General features: G+C 36.9%; 1 protein-coding gene across 2 annotated transcripts; it reads right to left on the bottom strand.

Annotated features, from left to right (window-relative positions):
• LOC109344098 (mediator of RNA polymerase II transcription subunit 13) lies at positions 3,233-16,151 on the bottom strand. 2 transcript variants are annotated; one of them, XM_019582717.1, is made up of 21 exons: positions 15,966-16,151; positions 15,707-15,792; positions 15,469-15,599; positions 15,290-15,376; positions 15,082-15,169; positions 14,921-15,001; positions 14,467-14,544; positions 14,305-14,381; positions 13,662-13,740; positions 13,243-13,572; positions 12,923-12,982; positions 12,252-12,495; positions 11,019-11,279; positions 8,932-10,305; positions 8,442-8,685; positions 8,219-8,366; positions 6,863-6,950; positions 6,650-6,728; positions 5,914-6,209; positions 4,214-5,660; positions 3,233-4,090 (listed from the first exon to the last, which is right to left on the bottom strand). In XM_019582717.1, the coding sequence occupies exons 1-21, from the start codon at positions 15,987-15,989 to the stop codon at positions 3,531-3,533; spliced, it is 5,862 nt and encodes a 1,953-aa protein (XP_019438262.1). In that variant the 5' UTR covers positions 15,990-16,151; the 3' UTR covers positions 3,233-3,530. The 2 variants fall into 2 exon arrangements, with proteins under 2 accessions (XP_019438262.1, XP_019438261.1); XM_019582716.1 differs by having other exon boundaries at positions 13,243-13,575.

Raw genomic sequence — 16,438 nt, forward strand, 5'->3', positions numbered from 1 at the left:
GACAAAGTCGTTTTTGCATCTTCTTTTTTTAAAAATTGAAATGAGGTTGTTTCAATGAGCTGACAAAATTTTCCAACTGAAGTCCTCACATGTGGTTACGTTAGCACTTAATATGCCATGTAGGCAAGTCTGTTAAAGCTAACATACATGTGAAGATGGAATGACTAATGTGATTTGACGTTGCAAGGAGACAAAAATAGTAATTTAAAATTATTAGTAACTAATTTGGTAAGGTGAAAAAATATAAGGGATTAAAATATTTATTCTTTGTATTATTCTCGGTCAATTAAATATTATGGGTGCAACAAACCATTTATTTAAAAACTAAATAAGAAATTATTACTAGTTGTTATTTTCTTTTTTATTATGAAAATCCAACTACAAAAATTTGACTATTATCATTTTTCTCATCCCGACAAAAGTGCGAGTAGCATAAATTTTTATTTTCATAAAAAAAATTAGATATAAACAAAATGTTAATCCAGTAGAGTTAGACATCATAAAATCTCGGGTTCCACTAAAATCCAAGAGGTACATAAGGAAGGGGACATCCCCTCACACGTAGCTTCATTCTACTTAGTAAATGGATTTACTTGAAGGTTTTCTCAAGCACTTTTCCACAAGAAAACCCTAGTCAAAGTCTTCTCATATTTGCTAACATCATTAGTATCCAAATGAGAAGATGAATAACTCATTTCTCTAATCATCAATTTCTTAAGTGATTAAGAAAAGAAATTGTAATGTGTGGACATTATCTTGACTAAATAATCTAACTATATTCCTATGTATTAGACTCATCAGATAATTTGTATATATATATACACTAGTTCAGACTCAAACATGTGACTTTCATCAAAATACAATCAACATCTAAAATTATGTTTTAGGTGATCAAACTAAAACAACCATTAAAAACAAGAATAAACCCTAAAGATCATTGCATAAATATGAATATATAGAAATAAATCAAAATATATACATCAAAGTGAGTGGTTACATTTTATCCCAACAATACAAAATTTAATTACTCATTTTCATGACAACTAACACAATGGAGAAGAAAAGTTAAAGACCTACATAGAAAGTGATGCGAACCTCTAGGGGTGGTTGGCTTTTCTTATATGACCGTTCTTGCTTGAACCTAGTTTGACTGGTGGAATATGATTTATATTTTAATATATATGTATATGGCTCAGTTTTATGTATATGACTAGGTTTGGTTTCTGTATGGGTCAAGTGTGGGGCACGGTTGTGTATGGCTAAGGTAAGGTGTTCACGGCTAGGTGTTGGTTCATGTGTATGGCTTGGTCGTGGTTTTTGTATAGGTTTAGGTTATGGCATGGTTTGTGCATGGGTTAGGGTTATGGCACAATTTATGTGTGAGGTTTAAGTGAATTGATTAAGGAATAAAAGGTTGAATGCGCCACAAGCTAGAAGCTTGATAAACCCAAGAGGTTCACCATAAGAAAGAATCTTTGATAAGAATTAAGGGTAGACGCCACACCAAGATTGATGATCAGTCTATGAACATCACAAACACACTTGTGTTTGATAATTTCTAGGGTAGGAGCATAGCTCAACTCAATAAGGAAGTTAATTCCCAATAAAATGCTCAATCAAACTTGTTTTTATTCATGAGTAAGAATCAAATATCTATAGATATGGCTGGCCAAAAAAGGCTCCACGAAAAAACAAAGATAAATGTTTAAAAATCAAATTTAACATGTAAAGACTAAGTCCTAGGTTAGGTTCCATGAATCTCTACTCATACACACGGTTGGCCTTTGGTTTTTAATTGGTTGGCTTTGAAATTCAAATGTGCACACGGTGTGGTCCTTGAATCTAAAAGGTCACGGCTTGGATGAGATCTCACACATCCAAGAGGATTTAACCATCTTATCTTGTTCGAATTGGTTGAGTCAATTTGATCTTGTGTCTTGGTTTGAAATTTGAATTGTTGGCATTTGAAAAAGGCCATAGCTTGAATAAGTTTACACACCTAAGAGGATTTGACCACCTTATCTTCGTTGAAATTGTGCACACGGTTTGACCCTTGAAATAAGGGATCATGACTTGGTTAGTAAATTGAATTCCTTCATATTCTTCCACACGCCTATCATCAAATCTCTTATGCATATGATATAGATTTAATGAGGTTGAGTCGCCTAGCATGGGAAGTTCAAGCTATTTAATCTTCTTCATGTGCCAAACAAGATAGATTATATATCCACGCGACTGATCCATAGTATTCACACGCCTCCTTTGAATTCAAATTTAAATAAGCATGATAATCTCCTTAGTCGCACAACAATGGCCACGCTTAAGAAGCCAAGTCCAACTTAACTAGCTTTAATAATCTCCACGGCTAGAACTTAGGAGCATCCAAATTCCTTGCATAATTGTAGCCACGGCTCTATCAAAACAATCCACACGGTCAAGCTTGAATTCAAACAGATTTGAATTTGAAAACCTCCCTTGCTTGCAAGTTGATCACACGGCCAAGAATCCCAAGGGTTGAACAAGTCGTGGCAGAACCAAGTTGAGTCAAGCCTAGCATCTTGCCAAGTCTATCTTGCCTTGAGCCATTTCATGCATCTAGTTACCTTTCACACACTTAGGTCATTCACTTGGCCACTAATATACCATTTTACACGAGATTATATAAATAATTCTTAAACCTCAATTAATTTGCAAATAATAAAATACCTTAAAATAAAATCATAAAATTATTGGAAATAAAAAGAAAGCAACTAAAATTTAAAAGGCATTAATGTCCCCCAAGATCATGGTCCCTCAAGTGGTTGTCCAGGGTGAATGGTGTCCTTTACAAGCATGTTTTCTGTCTTACATGACTCTTGAATCAAGGGTTGCCCCTAGCTAGTTCACATCAGAAAGAACCAAGGTGAACTTTGCAAAGCCTTCAATCTTCAAGTTTCCCACTCGAATGAGTTACAAAAGCCATAAAATCTAATAAATCAAAAATGAAGAAAGTGGAAAAACTAGGGTTCAAAAACCATGTGTTTTAAACATTTTACCATTTTAAAGTTGCAGAAATTCATGTATTTTTGCTCAACGAGAGAATTTTTGCTAAACGAAAATGGTCAACCAACATTTTTGTTCCATTCTCGCTCAGTGAGTTACAGCTTGCTCAATAGACAACAAGAACTATTTTCTATATTTCGCCAATCTGATCGTTCATATTAACCAAAAATATTATCAATCCAAAGGTTAATTAATGAATGGGTTTTTATTCTGAAATTCAATCAGAGAGGAAATAATAATTCAGAAACTAGGGTATATTCTATGTACCATCAACAGCTTCCATCAATAATGCTAACAATCAGCTGCTCTAGAAAACTCAACTCATGTACATGCATTCTCAACTATTTCCAGTCATACCCTACAAGTCTACAACTGCTAAATCTTTCTTCCTGGTACACATAAGGAAGAGGCTTTACAAATATTTTACAAAGGATCAATATAATATGTATGGATAGGGTGCAGTGTATCAATCATAGCATATAGTGTAGTCAAGATTTCTCTGACTTCTTAGATAGCTCTTTATCAGCAAAGTGAAGAAGTCTTCTTAGTCTTAGAACCATATCACAGTGGAAAGGAAGTGCTGTTCGCCGCTCTAAGTATGTGGGGCTCACAGTCATCCATGACAAGGCATGAAGCTCTGCAGCAAGGGACTCCAGAACCAAGTGGGTCTCTGTTTCAAAATCTTTAGCTTCCCAGCTTAAACTTCTACCACCACCTTGCTGCTTATTGTTAATTCCTCGGATATTAGCAACTCCATAGTAATCAATGAGGCTCACTGAAAGTACTGCAGGCCATTCTTCTTTCAGGTTGCTTCTGTGGTCCTTCCTCATGGAAGGTACTGCTTTTGAAACCACAAATCCTGTGGACAGTGGAAGAGCAGAACCCTTGCTGTGAAGCAGATGAGCTAGAGGTGGAGATTCTGCGGTGAGGCATGTCGGGAGTTGAAGAGCTGTTGGAGGAAGGAACCTCATACTAGGAGAAGGAATTACAACATACGCGCAAGACGTAGAACCAAGAGACTTCACTGGAGTAAAACCTTCTGTGTAACCTAAAATATGTAAATGAAAGAGAGCATAAGTGCTACAACCTACAATCGTCTGGGGGATTGACACTGTTACACAATTTAATACAAATGAAAAGTATACGGTAGTGGTAAAGATAACAAACTTACCAGATGAATCAGAAGCTGGGAGAACAAGCTGTAATGTATGATCCATAGAAACTGCAACAAAACTAATGCTTTGTGCCCAATGAAGCAAACCCCTTGAATTGTTGTCAACCATAGAATGTCCACCCATATGCTGCTTTCTCACAGCAGATTGCCCTAAACTGCCGCCTTTCATAAAACCAGTGGCTTTGGTATGAGGGCTGTACAAAGGACTAGGTGAGGAAGGGAGAGTTCTTTCTGGGATCAAACTCATCTCTGGCTGTTGTAAAGAAGAACCGTTACTAGTTATGGACACCCCATCCGACATATATTTCCGGAGTTGCAGGGGCCATCTCTTCATCTCAGATCCACCAAATGAATAGATGGCTTTTTGCCACTCAATGTATTCAAGCTCGTAGAAACCACCAATGCGTGCTATCACAAAATCTCGAGGTTTTGCAAGACTGGTATCACAAGATTGAAGTATTAGACAACCTTGCTGAAGAACTTGAGCAAATAGGCATTGCAGACCCTTGGTATCCTGCCTACTGCTTATTCCACCAAAGGGGAAAATATTGCAGTCAAGCAGTTCTCCCCTTGAATCTGTCCAGATGCATACAAGCCAACGCCAGTCCTCTGTCCATCCATAACAACAATGTAGGCTTGGAGGAGTCTTTTGATCAGACCCTAAGCCATCAATGCTTGAAGCAGAATCCATGCTTCCAGCTGTACTTGTACTCTGCTGCATATAGCTACCACTACTGTCATCTCCCAGTGCTTTTGAAGATTCTGAAGTGGGGCTACCAATAACTGAAGTACCATGATCTAAAGAACCTGGTTCTGCTAGAATAAAAAGGGGTTCAAACATGTACCTAATTTCATCGTGAAGAAAAGTATCCCCAGATCTACTTGGATCACAGTTCAATCCCGCACTCCTCGTTGGTTGCCAAGAATTATCCCAGCCACCAGACCTCAAGCTAGTATCAATGTCACCCTCTCTTGGAAGAGAATGTCCTACTATTCGAGGACCAACACTGTCTTTCCACATCCCCGATATGGGAGAAGGCATTTGTGTCAAAACAGAATGAGACCTACCTGAAAATGCTGATAGAGAAAAATCACTAGAGATTCCCCGTGAAATTCGACGAGCCTTGCTGTAAACAGTGAAGGCAGTCTCTTTCAAAATGGCAAGCTCACTAACTGATGGACTTGTGACTCTGAAAATGGCATCAACTGTGACTATCTGCAAGACCAATTTTGGAATACTAAACCCAGAAAGGACAAGGATATTAGATGCTGAAGCTTCATCAACAGTTGCCAAGCCACTTAATGCCTTCAAAACCTGACTATGCAAGGTAGATCTCTTCTCTCTATCTGACTGTTGGATAACCGATCCAATGGCAACGGATGATTCGATTACAGTTTGCAAAATTGCAGTAGGATCAGGAAAAGGGCACACCACATAGATTACCTAAGTGCAAAGAAATAAAAATGGGTGAGATTAAATACATGTAGACACATAGAACAACCAATTAAAAAATGATAACACTATGAGAAAGTTATTTTCTTATATGAACAGTGCAATGCTATTAATGCTTGAATTCAAACAGCTAACGAACAAAAGGCTTGGTTGTTACAGCCTCCTCATGGTTTGATCTAATTCACAGCTAGGAACATAGTGACCATTCAATCCACAAAATCAAGCCAAAAAATAAGCCACTTACCATGCATGAACTGTTGCTTCCTTCAATGGGATTTGTGGAAAGGCAAGAACTAAGTTTCAAAGCTCTAAGCGCCTTTGAAAGAGACTTCAGATAACTAGTCAGGTCCCAACCATTAGATAAAGATAAAAAATAATCACTTATTGAACCAACAAGAGACGCATGGCTGCTCTCAATCTTCATTGATTGGGGGCAATCAAGTAAAACAAAACCACTAGATGACAACTTCCCAGACTCTATCTCCATCTGATTCCCCAACACTTGAGGAGAATGAGTACCTAGTTTGCATGTCTCATACACTGGAAAAAAAAGGATAATAAGACCAAGAGAACAATTCGATGTGAAAAATATGAGTGAAGGGGCAATAGAACTTAAATCAGTAGTCAGTGCATAGAAATACGGAAGCATTCTTCTAGCACAGAATGGAGCAATTGCTAGATTCCAACTAGTAAGATGCATAGGGAAGTCCAGGAAAAAATGCTCTATGCACTTCTAATAGCCACCATCTCCATTGAAGGAAAGATGATTTTTGATTGCTAGAAGACAAGACCAACTATAGTTTATCCCACACTTTCTCGCATCCTTTTTATTGACATTAGTCTATCCATGAAACTAATAAGCATAAACACAATATTTTCAAAAGCCAGAATGTAAAGAATAATCTCTTTCAAATGTGGGAAATGTAAAGATCAATAAACAGTCCTCAGTAACCAACTTATGCATAATTACCACTACTCACCAGTTCCTAGTTGTTGAAAAAAATCAGCAGCAGCAGAGGTAAGAGGATCAATGCCAGGACATACAACATGATATGTGATCTGCAAGCAACCATGCATATAATGAATAAATGATAAGTTCTAAAACTCATGGCCTGTAAGGTGGTTATGTCAATATATATGGTGGACAACAAGGTTCAACTAGTAACAGTATCAATTGGTTATCATAAACTTACAGGTTTCTGTAGAGCATAGGGTTCCAGAGGAGCCTTTTCCCAGTACTGTAGACAGTTTGCTGATGTCTTGAGCCAATCATCCTGATACCTACTTGACATGTTATATTTGAATGAGCGGTAAATCAATGCCGAGTTTACAGTTCCACATGCCAAATATGTTAGCTTACTTATCATATTTAAAATATGATGATGCACCAGCAAGTTAGAAAGGGAACTGGCTTATTTGAAGCTAAGGCTCAGATAAAGCTCAAGTTAACAAATACAATCCTAGAGGAAGAACAGATAACTTGAATCTGAATCAATATTAGGCAGGCAATTTTATGCTAGACCACCTGAGAATTATAAGTAAGGCGAAGAGGGATTTTGGTTATAACAAACATGGCCTATATGGCAAGGCGTTTGGGAAGGCAAGGAGTAAGGCTTAGAAGATGGAATAAAAAGGACAGTTAGTAGGGGACAGGAGATAACAATGGGGTGGCTTAGACCAAGGGGCAAAGTTGCATCTAGCTGAGTTTGAGGGGAAAAACCAGAGTATTTCAATTAGAATAGGTATGCTAGGTTCAGATTAGAATAAAATATTCTATATTTTCTAATCACATGTATAAATACTACAATTATCAACTTCAGACTCACTTGCTCCATATTATCATTCTCTTGGTTCTCGCTCTATTTCATTCTCTTTGACTATTCTTCCTTTCTCTCACTTTCTCAGAAACCTAGGTTTTGAAACTATACACTCTGATCTGTTGGAATTTTATTCAAAAGACACTATTGTATTTTGTTCCCTCCAAGCATGTGCTGATTTTTAGATATCACAGTGCAGATGCTATAAACACCAAAAGAGATTCACCATCTGGAGAGGGAGACAATAGACATAACCTTGGACTTGATAGATGGCACAAACAATCTGCTAGAAACTGATGTTGCCCATGAAATTACCTACCTATTTTACATATCATGCTTGAAAATATCAACCCATATTTAAGATTGAATCTGGCAGATTTATGCATTGATTGTTTGAGCCAACTAAGTCTAAGCTTCTACGGATAAGAAGCCAAGCTGTCTTAATTACATATGACTCTAGTTAACCATATTTTCCTGGCTCTTTTAACTTGGGCACCCTCCCTTAATTATTTATATAAGCCCTGCATATGCATCCCATGTTCAAATCAGTCTGAACCAAAAGAACCATTTATTTGTCTTTACTTGCCACAAGGACAGCCCAAAGCAGCATCATTAATCATCAAAAGTGTACAGCACCAAATGCACCCAAATACTATCAAGGACTTTGTGCTCTAGGTAATTATACCTTCAAACCTGACTTTAAACAAAAATGATAAAAAAAATTGTGCATACCCCATGAGTATAGAAGGAAATGGAAGAGCAGTGAGGGTAGGTTTTAGCCGGGAACATGGCTGCCGCTCTGACTCTGAACTGCACATATCTTGGCCACTTCTCCGTTGGGAAATCTCATCCACCTTAGCACTATCCATCATGCTAGATCCTGCACTAGCAGTCAAACTATATTATTATACTGAAAATAATAACTCCCATCATTCATGTAAAAGCAAATTTCTACCCTTAATACTGGATGATCCACCAACAGATGACTGAGATGGACTCATTGGTTCTGAGGAATCCCTACATTCACTAATGCTGGACTCAGCAGAAACTCCATCAACTATGCTGCCAGCATCAACCAACTGATTGCGTCCTTTGCACCAATCAGTCACAGACAATGGCCCTTCCAAATTGGAAAATGCAGACTTTAAAGCTGTTTTTACATCAGACTGCAGCAAACTGATCACAGTAGATGCATGGACCTGAAAATTTAGAGTACTGCCAATGTAAGTATAAAATTGGAACAGAAACCAATGAACAGCACCTTACATGAAAAAGGTTCCAAAACATACAGTTCATCTTATACTTAGCATTAGCACTCCACCTTATTGTATTACAACAGACCAATCCTAACCCACTGCCCATAACGAGAGGCATAAGTGGTTTCGGGGGTTTTACATTTATTACCAGAAAGAGAATTTTAGACTCATTGTACTACAAAAGCTTACATCAGCAGAAAGTGGGTCCACTAACTCGACACCAGCAATGTCCAGTGAATGAGATGAAGCAAGAGTTCCCCCACAACCAGCATGGACCATCGAAGGCCCACAACAAAATCCACGCCTCCACTGTTCTTGCAATGCAAGCAAACCATAAGGACCATCACCCCAATCCGCATCTAAGGCCAGATCAACAAAGGAAATAGCTTGTTGGACAAGCAAAGGAATCCCATCAAGAAGCTCCTGGAGTGGTTTTCTTTGACTGTAAGAAAGCATACCTTCTTCATTGAATGAAGTATGAGAAAAGGAAGGACCAACTTCCATGTTTGGTGAGTTTGAAGACTTTACAACTTTAGAAACTCCTACGGTACGCCAGACACCAACAGGCGCATTGTGGTGCCCATCAAGCATTCCTCCATCAATATCACCTGCAATTCTAACTGGTATATTTTCTTTCTTCTTAACCTCATACTTATTGGATATGTTGTCTGTAGTTGTACTTGGGTCACCAGGAAGCTGATTAAAAAATGTAGCCCCAGTTGACCTGCTCAAACCAACAGGCATGAGGTTACTAGAAGATAAGAGAATGTGTCGTAGCCTGCACATGGAAGCTTGCAACATAACACACATGACATCAGTCGCTAACAAAGTTTTTGCAGAGAAAAGGAAATGCTCTGTTTCATGTGTGCCTTCACTCATCTTCCTTAGGACAGATTTGGTAACAGCATTAGAACCAATTTTTGAGAACAGAGGTTGCACCATCCCCTGAGATTTACCAATGCCATTATCGTTTAAATTAGCTGGTTTTCTGTCATTTATGTCTTTCCTACTCTCCACATAATTATAGTAATTTCTGGGGTGGAGACTCATACTTGCATCATGTTTTCCACAAATTGTTTTTGTAGTGGCGACTATACCATTCTTCCCCTCTGATCCATCAATGTAGGGAGTAGAGGGTGGTGCTGCACCATACAAGTAATTGTTTGAACTTGAATTTGAACTCTCTGCTTTTCGAGATTTTGGAAAATACGGGCTTGTGAATAATGTGGACAGATCACTGGTAGGGGTCTCAACAGCTCCAAATTCAGCAGTAAATATCATCATTGCTTCAGCTTTCATTATATGTTCCACCTCCCTCGTACATGACATTTGAGTTTGATTGACTGGAACTGATGACATGGAGTTACTCAAGTTATCTTGATTTTTGCTGAGACATTCCTCCATGGCTACTGGAGGAGGTGGATTAGAGCTCTCAAAAGAAGTAAACCCAACAGGCAAAAGCATTTGATCTGAAACATCCATCACTCCAACTGGACTGCTGTTAACATCTCCACAATCCGGGGCAGAAAACACAAGTGCCTGAGATTCCACAGTTCCTGGGGGCTTTGCCAGAAAAATATCATACAATAAAATATCATCATATAAGGAACCAAAAGCAACAAGAAATAACAATGACGTTAGAATAATAAAACGGAGCTTATGAATTTGCAGCATCAATGCCCCCTAGTTAAATATGATTGAGTAAACAATAGAAAATTTAAAATCTATGTAATCAATCAAAGGACACCGTTATTCCAACTTTAATTCATTAAAAGAAAAGAAAAAGAAGAAAGAAAGAAAGAAAAAAAGAAAGTTATTAAGAGAGGAAAGACAAGGTATAAGAAATTAGGAGGATATCTTACCCTCCTAAACCAATCTTATTAGTGCAAAAAGGATCTTGAGTCCCTCTTCATATTCAGAAGGGGAAGCTCATATTGTAATACAGAAAACAAATCAATAGTGCAAAGAACGAGTATGCATTTTTACACATAGGAGAACCAGACTTTTCCAGCTCCAATTTATAAAGAACAATAGTTAAGATGCATACGTATTTTTAAACTTCTATTTTTATTTTGGAAATGAAATGAAGAAAGTTACAAGTTAACTTTCAAACACTTATCCTGCTCGAGTAAACGTAGGTGGTAAACAGATATTGAAGGGTTAGAGTGTAAACATGTTAGATATGAATATTTGAATTTGCTCTTACTACAATCCTAGTATTTAAGGAGAAAAGAGTAGACAGCAAAAGAAGGAATCTATTTTATATGGGCAGATACCTCTCCAAAAGGCAAAACATCATTTACAAAAAAGTCACCAAAATCACCAAACTCAGACAGAAGAGCTCCAATATCCATTACTGTGTCTCTATCATCATCATCCCAGTCCCAGTAAGACCCGATAGGCTCATTTCCTACTCCTGTAATGGCTGAATTGTTAACTTCCACGGAACCCACATCAGACATGTATGCATCTTGCACGGGAACATTTGTAGCTGTGCTTAATGATTCTGTCACCCCTGTTCGAGACCGCTTAGAGCCCTGCACAGAAACTAGAGTTGATATACAGCTCGATTGCAAAAAAACTAAGATCATAAAACAGAACAGTAAAAAAGATTTCTTCCTGCAAAAAAACCAATTATAAGAAGAGGACATTGAATAATCCCACTGAACCTTCCATATATTCATCAGAGAGAAACTTCATAATAAGCATTTTTTTCATTTTACTTTAAAAGCACAATAATTTAGCCATCTGCATGAGCAAACAACCAAATAAATGGCTAACTTATGGAGTAAGCATATTTTTATCCCTACATTGCAGGGGTACACCATTAAATTGACCAAAGACCTGTACCCAGAACAAAAGGATAAGGGCATTACTACCAGTATGCGGAGAATACCGCATTTATATTAGTTTTAAAAAAATTATGCATGCTTGTACTTGATACCTGAGAGTACTATAATTATTACTCTCACCAGTATCAATGCAACATAGTTGCATTCAATAGTAATACATTGTAGCAAGTAGCAACAATAACCAAGACTTCTCCCATTAGGTGGCTCGGCCACATGGATCAAACAACACCGCATATATAAATTGTATATAAACAAACCATTTAATTCTAAACCCTTCTAATAGTTTTGCTTATAGCTTTTCTTGGTTCATTTTAGAAAATGCAGTCAATAGTAATACCTTGATTTCTTTAAAATTCAGGAAACTACCATCATTACCTAGAGCCTAACAATGAGCATATTAAAAAGGGAAAATTTTATTTGCTTCAGTGATTCTTTTAGAAGTGAAGAGGCCAAGTTTTATAGCAATGTGCAATCTATGCTACTATTTGGTGCATTTGGTTGAAAGGTAATATTCATGCTTTTTAAGGAGGTTTCATTGGGTCACCAACGGTGCAACAGGTTGGGATAAGACTAGGCATTTACCTTCTGTTTGGTGTAAAGCGCATTAACTTTCTTCCTATGTCCAAAACAAAACAAAATTACTTTTTAATTATATACCAATTTGAGGCCATCATTTTGCAACTGATCACCGGAAGATAGCACCGACTGTCTACATGTTAAAGAATCAGCATCAGCCTCTAGTTCACTTGGTCCTGTAGTCTTGTAATCACTATCACTAGAGCTGGCACTTAAGCTACTGATGCTGCTACTATTGCTATTGCTACTACTATCATAACTATTCTGAGTGCGGGTTCCATTGATTTCAGTCCATGGATCTTCAGAGTTATCCACATTACCAGCACTGCAAAAGATAGAAGATAGATTCAGTCTACGATATGAAAATTGAGGCTTTATCTACCAGAGCAAATACACTGTAGCATATTTATGTGTTAAAATTGAGCCAATAAATTATAGAGATAAGGTCTGCAAAGAAATAGAAGTTAGAGAAGGTTTATTTATAAACCAATTGGTACATGTCAACAAATCATGCCTCACTATGAAAAAATGTTATAATAGAGAAGAGGAAAAGTACAACTACAGAGAGGATAAGATGTGCATCAAAACAGAAAATTCTACACAAGAAACATGGGAAAAAACTAAAAAAAATGCAACATGACTGGCTAGCCTTGCAATCAACCTCTTTAATCAAAAATTTAGTAATATAAGAAGCATATCTGGCAAAAGAATGTATGCTCACAGAGAGATGGACAGATAGAGAGGGAACAAACCATTGAATAAAGGACAAGGAACCAGGGAGGGAAGGTCCCATCCAATTCTGCAGCCAAAATCTGTATGTTGCAAATTAATAGAGTAAGAATCATACAACTCTTTTAGGAATAGAAATGCATTGGTTACTATTGCAGGAAAACCATAATCCACGGATAACATATTCATCTGACAACAATTATCTTGTTACAGCCCAAGTGGCACCATTTAATAGAGTAAGAATCATAATAAGTAAAGATGGCTGCATTAAGAGCTTAATCAAAGAAAGGGACAAAATAAAATAAGATAACAGATACACAAGTATACAGAGAAATAAAAATACCTCCTCAAAGAAGATCTTGCTAATGACGTTTGTAAAACTGGCACAAGCACTGCCTCAGCTGGATAGAGAAATGTTTTCTCATAATCTAACAAATGATTAGGTGATCCCTTGTGATCACTTTGTCCCACAACAGGAGATTCAGCAGCATTGAACTTAGTTAAATTCCTGACATTATTTTTGTTTTGCTGTGACGCCTTGTCAGTTCCAGGTCTAGAGAAGCCAAGACTTACTTCAACATGACAATTCTGCCCCCTCAGCTTGCAACCAACACCTTGGGGAACATGATATGGGAAACCTACAATTCCATTTGATGTCTTGACCATGGTAGAACTGCTATAAAAAGATTATGACATAGAATTAAGTCATGGGTGATATTTTCGTATATCAAAGATATATATGTAAAAGGTTGGGAATAGCACCTGAAATAGCTTTGCTTGACGAGATCACTTGGAGAACAACCAGTGAGGCTGCCACGTATTCCATGAGGAGAAACAATCACTGCCACAAAATAATGTAAAATAAAAATCATATGTGGGGCCAAGAAAAGCCATCCAGGGAATTGAGAAGAACTTAGTAACCCTTTCGCCTATTTGTAACTTGTAATACACGTTCATGAGCATATTATGACACCTAAAAACAGACAAAGGCAATGACAGGCATAGACAGTCACAATAACTTCAAAGAGATAGGCAAAGGAACAACAAATCGTATCTTTTTTCAACAGCATAGAAAGAAATTTACTGGGAAGAAAAGAATGGAGTTACAGAAGTATGGTAACAAGTCCCTTCAAATTATCTATAGCAAAATTCTAACAGATAGAACTCAATACAAGAAATCTCTCATTGAAATTCTGCAATAAACCAAAAATAAAAATAACTTGGGTCATACTAACTAGCAAAGGTATGTAGATGCAAAATTGTCTATCCATAAGCACCAAACAAAAGTAAGCATAGCCTGAATATTTTACTACCATCGAAGACAGATAGATAGCATATCAAAGAATAGTAATTCTTAGAACTGGCTTTGAGCAAATAGAAACTCATGCAGACAAAGGATACCAACCTGGAAGTCCATGTGTTGCCTCTGTAGAATGTTTTAATACTTTTTCCAGATCACCTGTGGTAAGCATCCGGATATGCCTAATAAAATGCAGGGAACATGGCAGGTAAATATTTCAATGCTAGAGAAACTACCAACCAACGAAAAACTTTAGCACAATCTTACTTTGAGGACACTATGACATGTATAAAGATTGCCTCCTCATTTGCAACAAAGGCAAACTCAAGTGCCGGATGCCCCCTCCTACGATATCAGGAACATGCAACAGCAAATTCAAATTATGAAATGCTATAATATAAATAAATAAAAAGGTCACTGTAAGAAAGGAGAGAAGAAGCTAGATCACACAATATTACAAGTTGCTTTCTAACTCAGCTTTGGTCGGATTTGGAATTTGCAATTTTGATGTCAATGCAAACAGACCTAAATCTATAAGAAACTAGAGGTCTGCTGAGAAAAAAAACCAGTAATTGTGTACAGTTTATAATTTGGAAAGATGTTCTTACATAGAACACGTAGAGTTAGTTTCGTGTGCATAGTGATTATAAATACTATTCACTTTTAATGTAACCTAAATAATTTCTTTGATGTATCAAGAGAAGTTATTATTAAAACATACCTGAACAGTTCTTCACTTTGAAGTTGATGAAACTTTGAAAATACATCTCCAAATCTCATGTAATAAAGCCCAATAAGTGATCTGCCAAATTCATTACAATAAAATGCCGAAATATCATATGACCAAGAATAAATTTAAATTTCGAAGGTTTAAGAAAATACCTTTCTATACAATTCCTTAAAGCCTGAGAGAGAGCAGATGCAACCTCTTCTGAATCCCCAGGAGCCAGCCAGAGGCCAGAGGCAACGACTTCATTGAACAAAGTGAAAATATAATAAGAAGATGGGGTGCAACAAGTGGAATCTCATTAACTTTGAAGAAGGAAACATGTATAATGATCACAAAAGTTGAATTACATAAGTATGATACCTCTTAGTGTGGATACTAAAGGTTGAGCGTTGTCAACAACTGACGAATGACGTCCAGGGATAAAAAGCCAAAGCTTGATCTTTTCATCTGCATGTTTGGTATAGGAAGCAGAAATGGATAGACAGCTATTTTTCCTATGTTCTAAAAGAAGACATTGAATGTGAGTGAGGAATGTGTACCAGGATTATGCAAACCCTGAGAAGGGTCCCAGGGTCCTACAAAGGAATTGGTCCATGCAGTGAGAAATCCTTCCTTCTGCAATTGTAGATGTGATGAAAGCACTTGTAGCATTGCAGCATCCACTTTTCCACTGTTTCAACAGTAGTATATATTAGTTAGTTAATTAGTTACTAGTATTAGTCAAAACAAAAGCAAAAACAAAAACAAAAATGAATGAATAAATTAAGAAAGCAACACCTTTTGCTGTCAGGTAGAGGTAGAGGAGGATTTAGGTCAGGTTCGTGAGGCATGAATTGGAACCATGATATCTGATGAAGACCACCCTGTGTATATAGTTTATATTATTATACATATAAGTGAAGAATGGTTAGGGATTCAAAACAGAAATAAAAAAGGAAAAGAAAGTAATATAGATAAGTTGTTGGAAGATGAATATCGATCAGAATGAAATAGTAGTATGAGATGCATGAATAGAGAGAAGGAGAAGGAAACGTACAATTTTGAAAACATTAGTCCACATGATGAAGATGGATGAAGAATGAATAAACGAGAAAGGGTTCCTCTTTTCTTCAATTGAATTAGGGTTTGTGTGTAAGAAGACGTTACTACTTTACTTCCTCACTCAATTCCAACTTCCGAATCTCAGATTGCATTGCATCACAACAACACATACACTTCTCTCTCTCTTTCACCCCCGACCCTTATATCTCCCTTTTTTTATTTTTTTATTATATTATTATTCTATCTTACATTTCTTGCATCTTCCTATATCTCATAATTACAATTCACTTCATTCTTTCTACCCATTTTTTATACTCTATACAAGTACTCTATATGTTGATGGGATTCATATACCATAATCTAGGTCAAAATTGCTTTAATTAAGTTACTTGCTTCAATTATCAATCTCTTATAAGTGGAATCCATTAATTAGTAGTATAAAAAGATCATTAAAGAAATATATTTATC

Source organism: Lupinus angustifolius, chromosome LG03 (assembly GCF_001865875.1).
Source record: "Lupinus angustifolius cultivar Tanjil chromosome LG03, LupAngTanjil_v1.0, whole genome shotgun sequence".
Taxonomy (NCBI): Eukaryota; Viridiplantae; Streptophyta; class Magnoliopsida; order Fabales; family Fabaceae; genus Lupinus; species Lupinus angustifolius.

Bases quoted from the DNA above. Each gene is read 5' to 3' on its own strand.
- LOC109344098 (XM_019582716.1), bottom strand. From the start codon at position 15,989: ATGTGGACTAATGTTTTCAAAATT. The intron at 12,983-13,242 runs GTATTTTTATTT...TGCAACATACAG, and splicing joins GCAAGATCTTCTTTGAGGAG to ATTTTGGCTGCAGAATTGGA. The intron at 10,306-11,018 runs GTATCTGCCCAT...TTTCTGGCAAAG, and splicing joins ATGTTTTGCCTTTTGGAGAG to CCCCCAGGAACTGTGGAATC.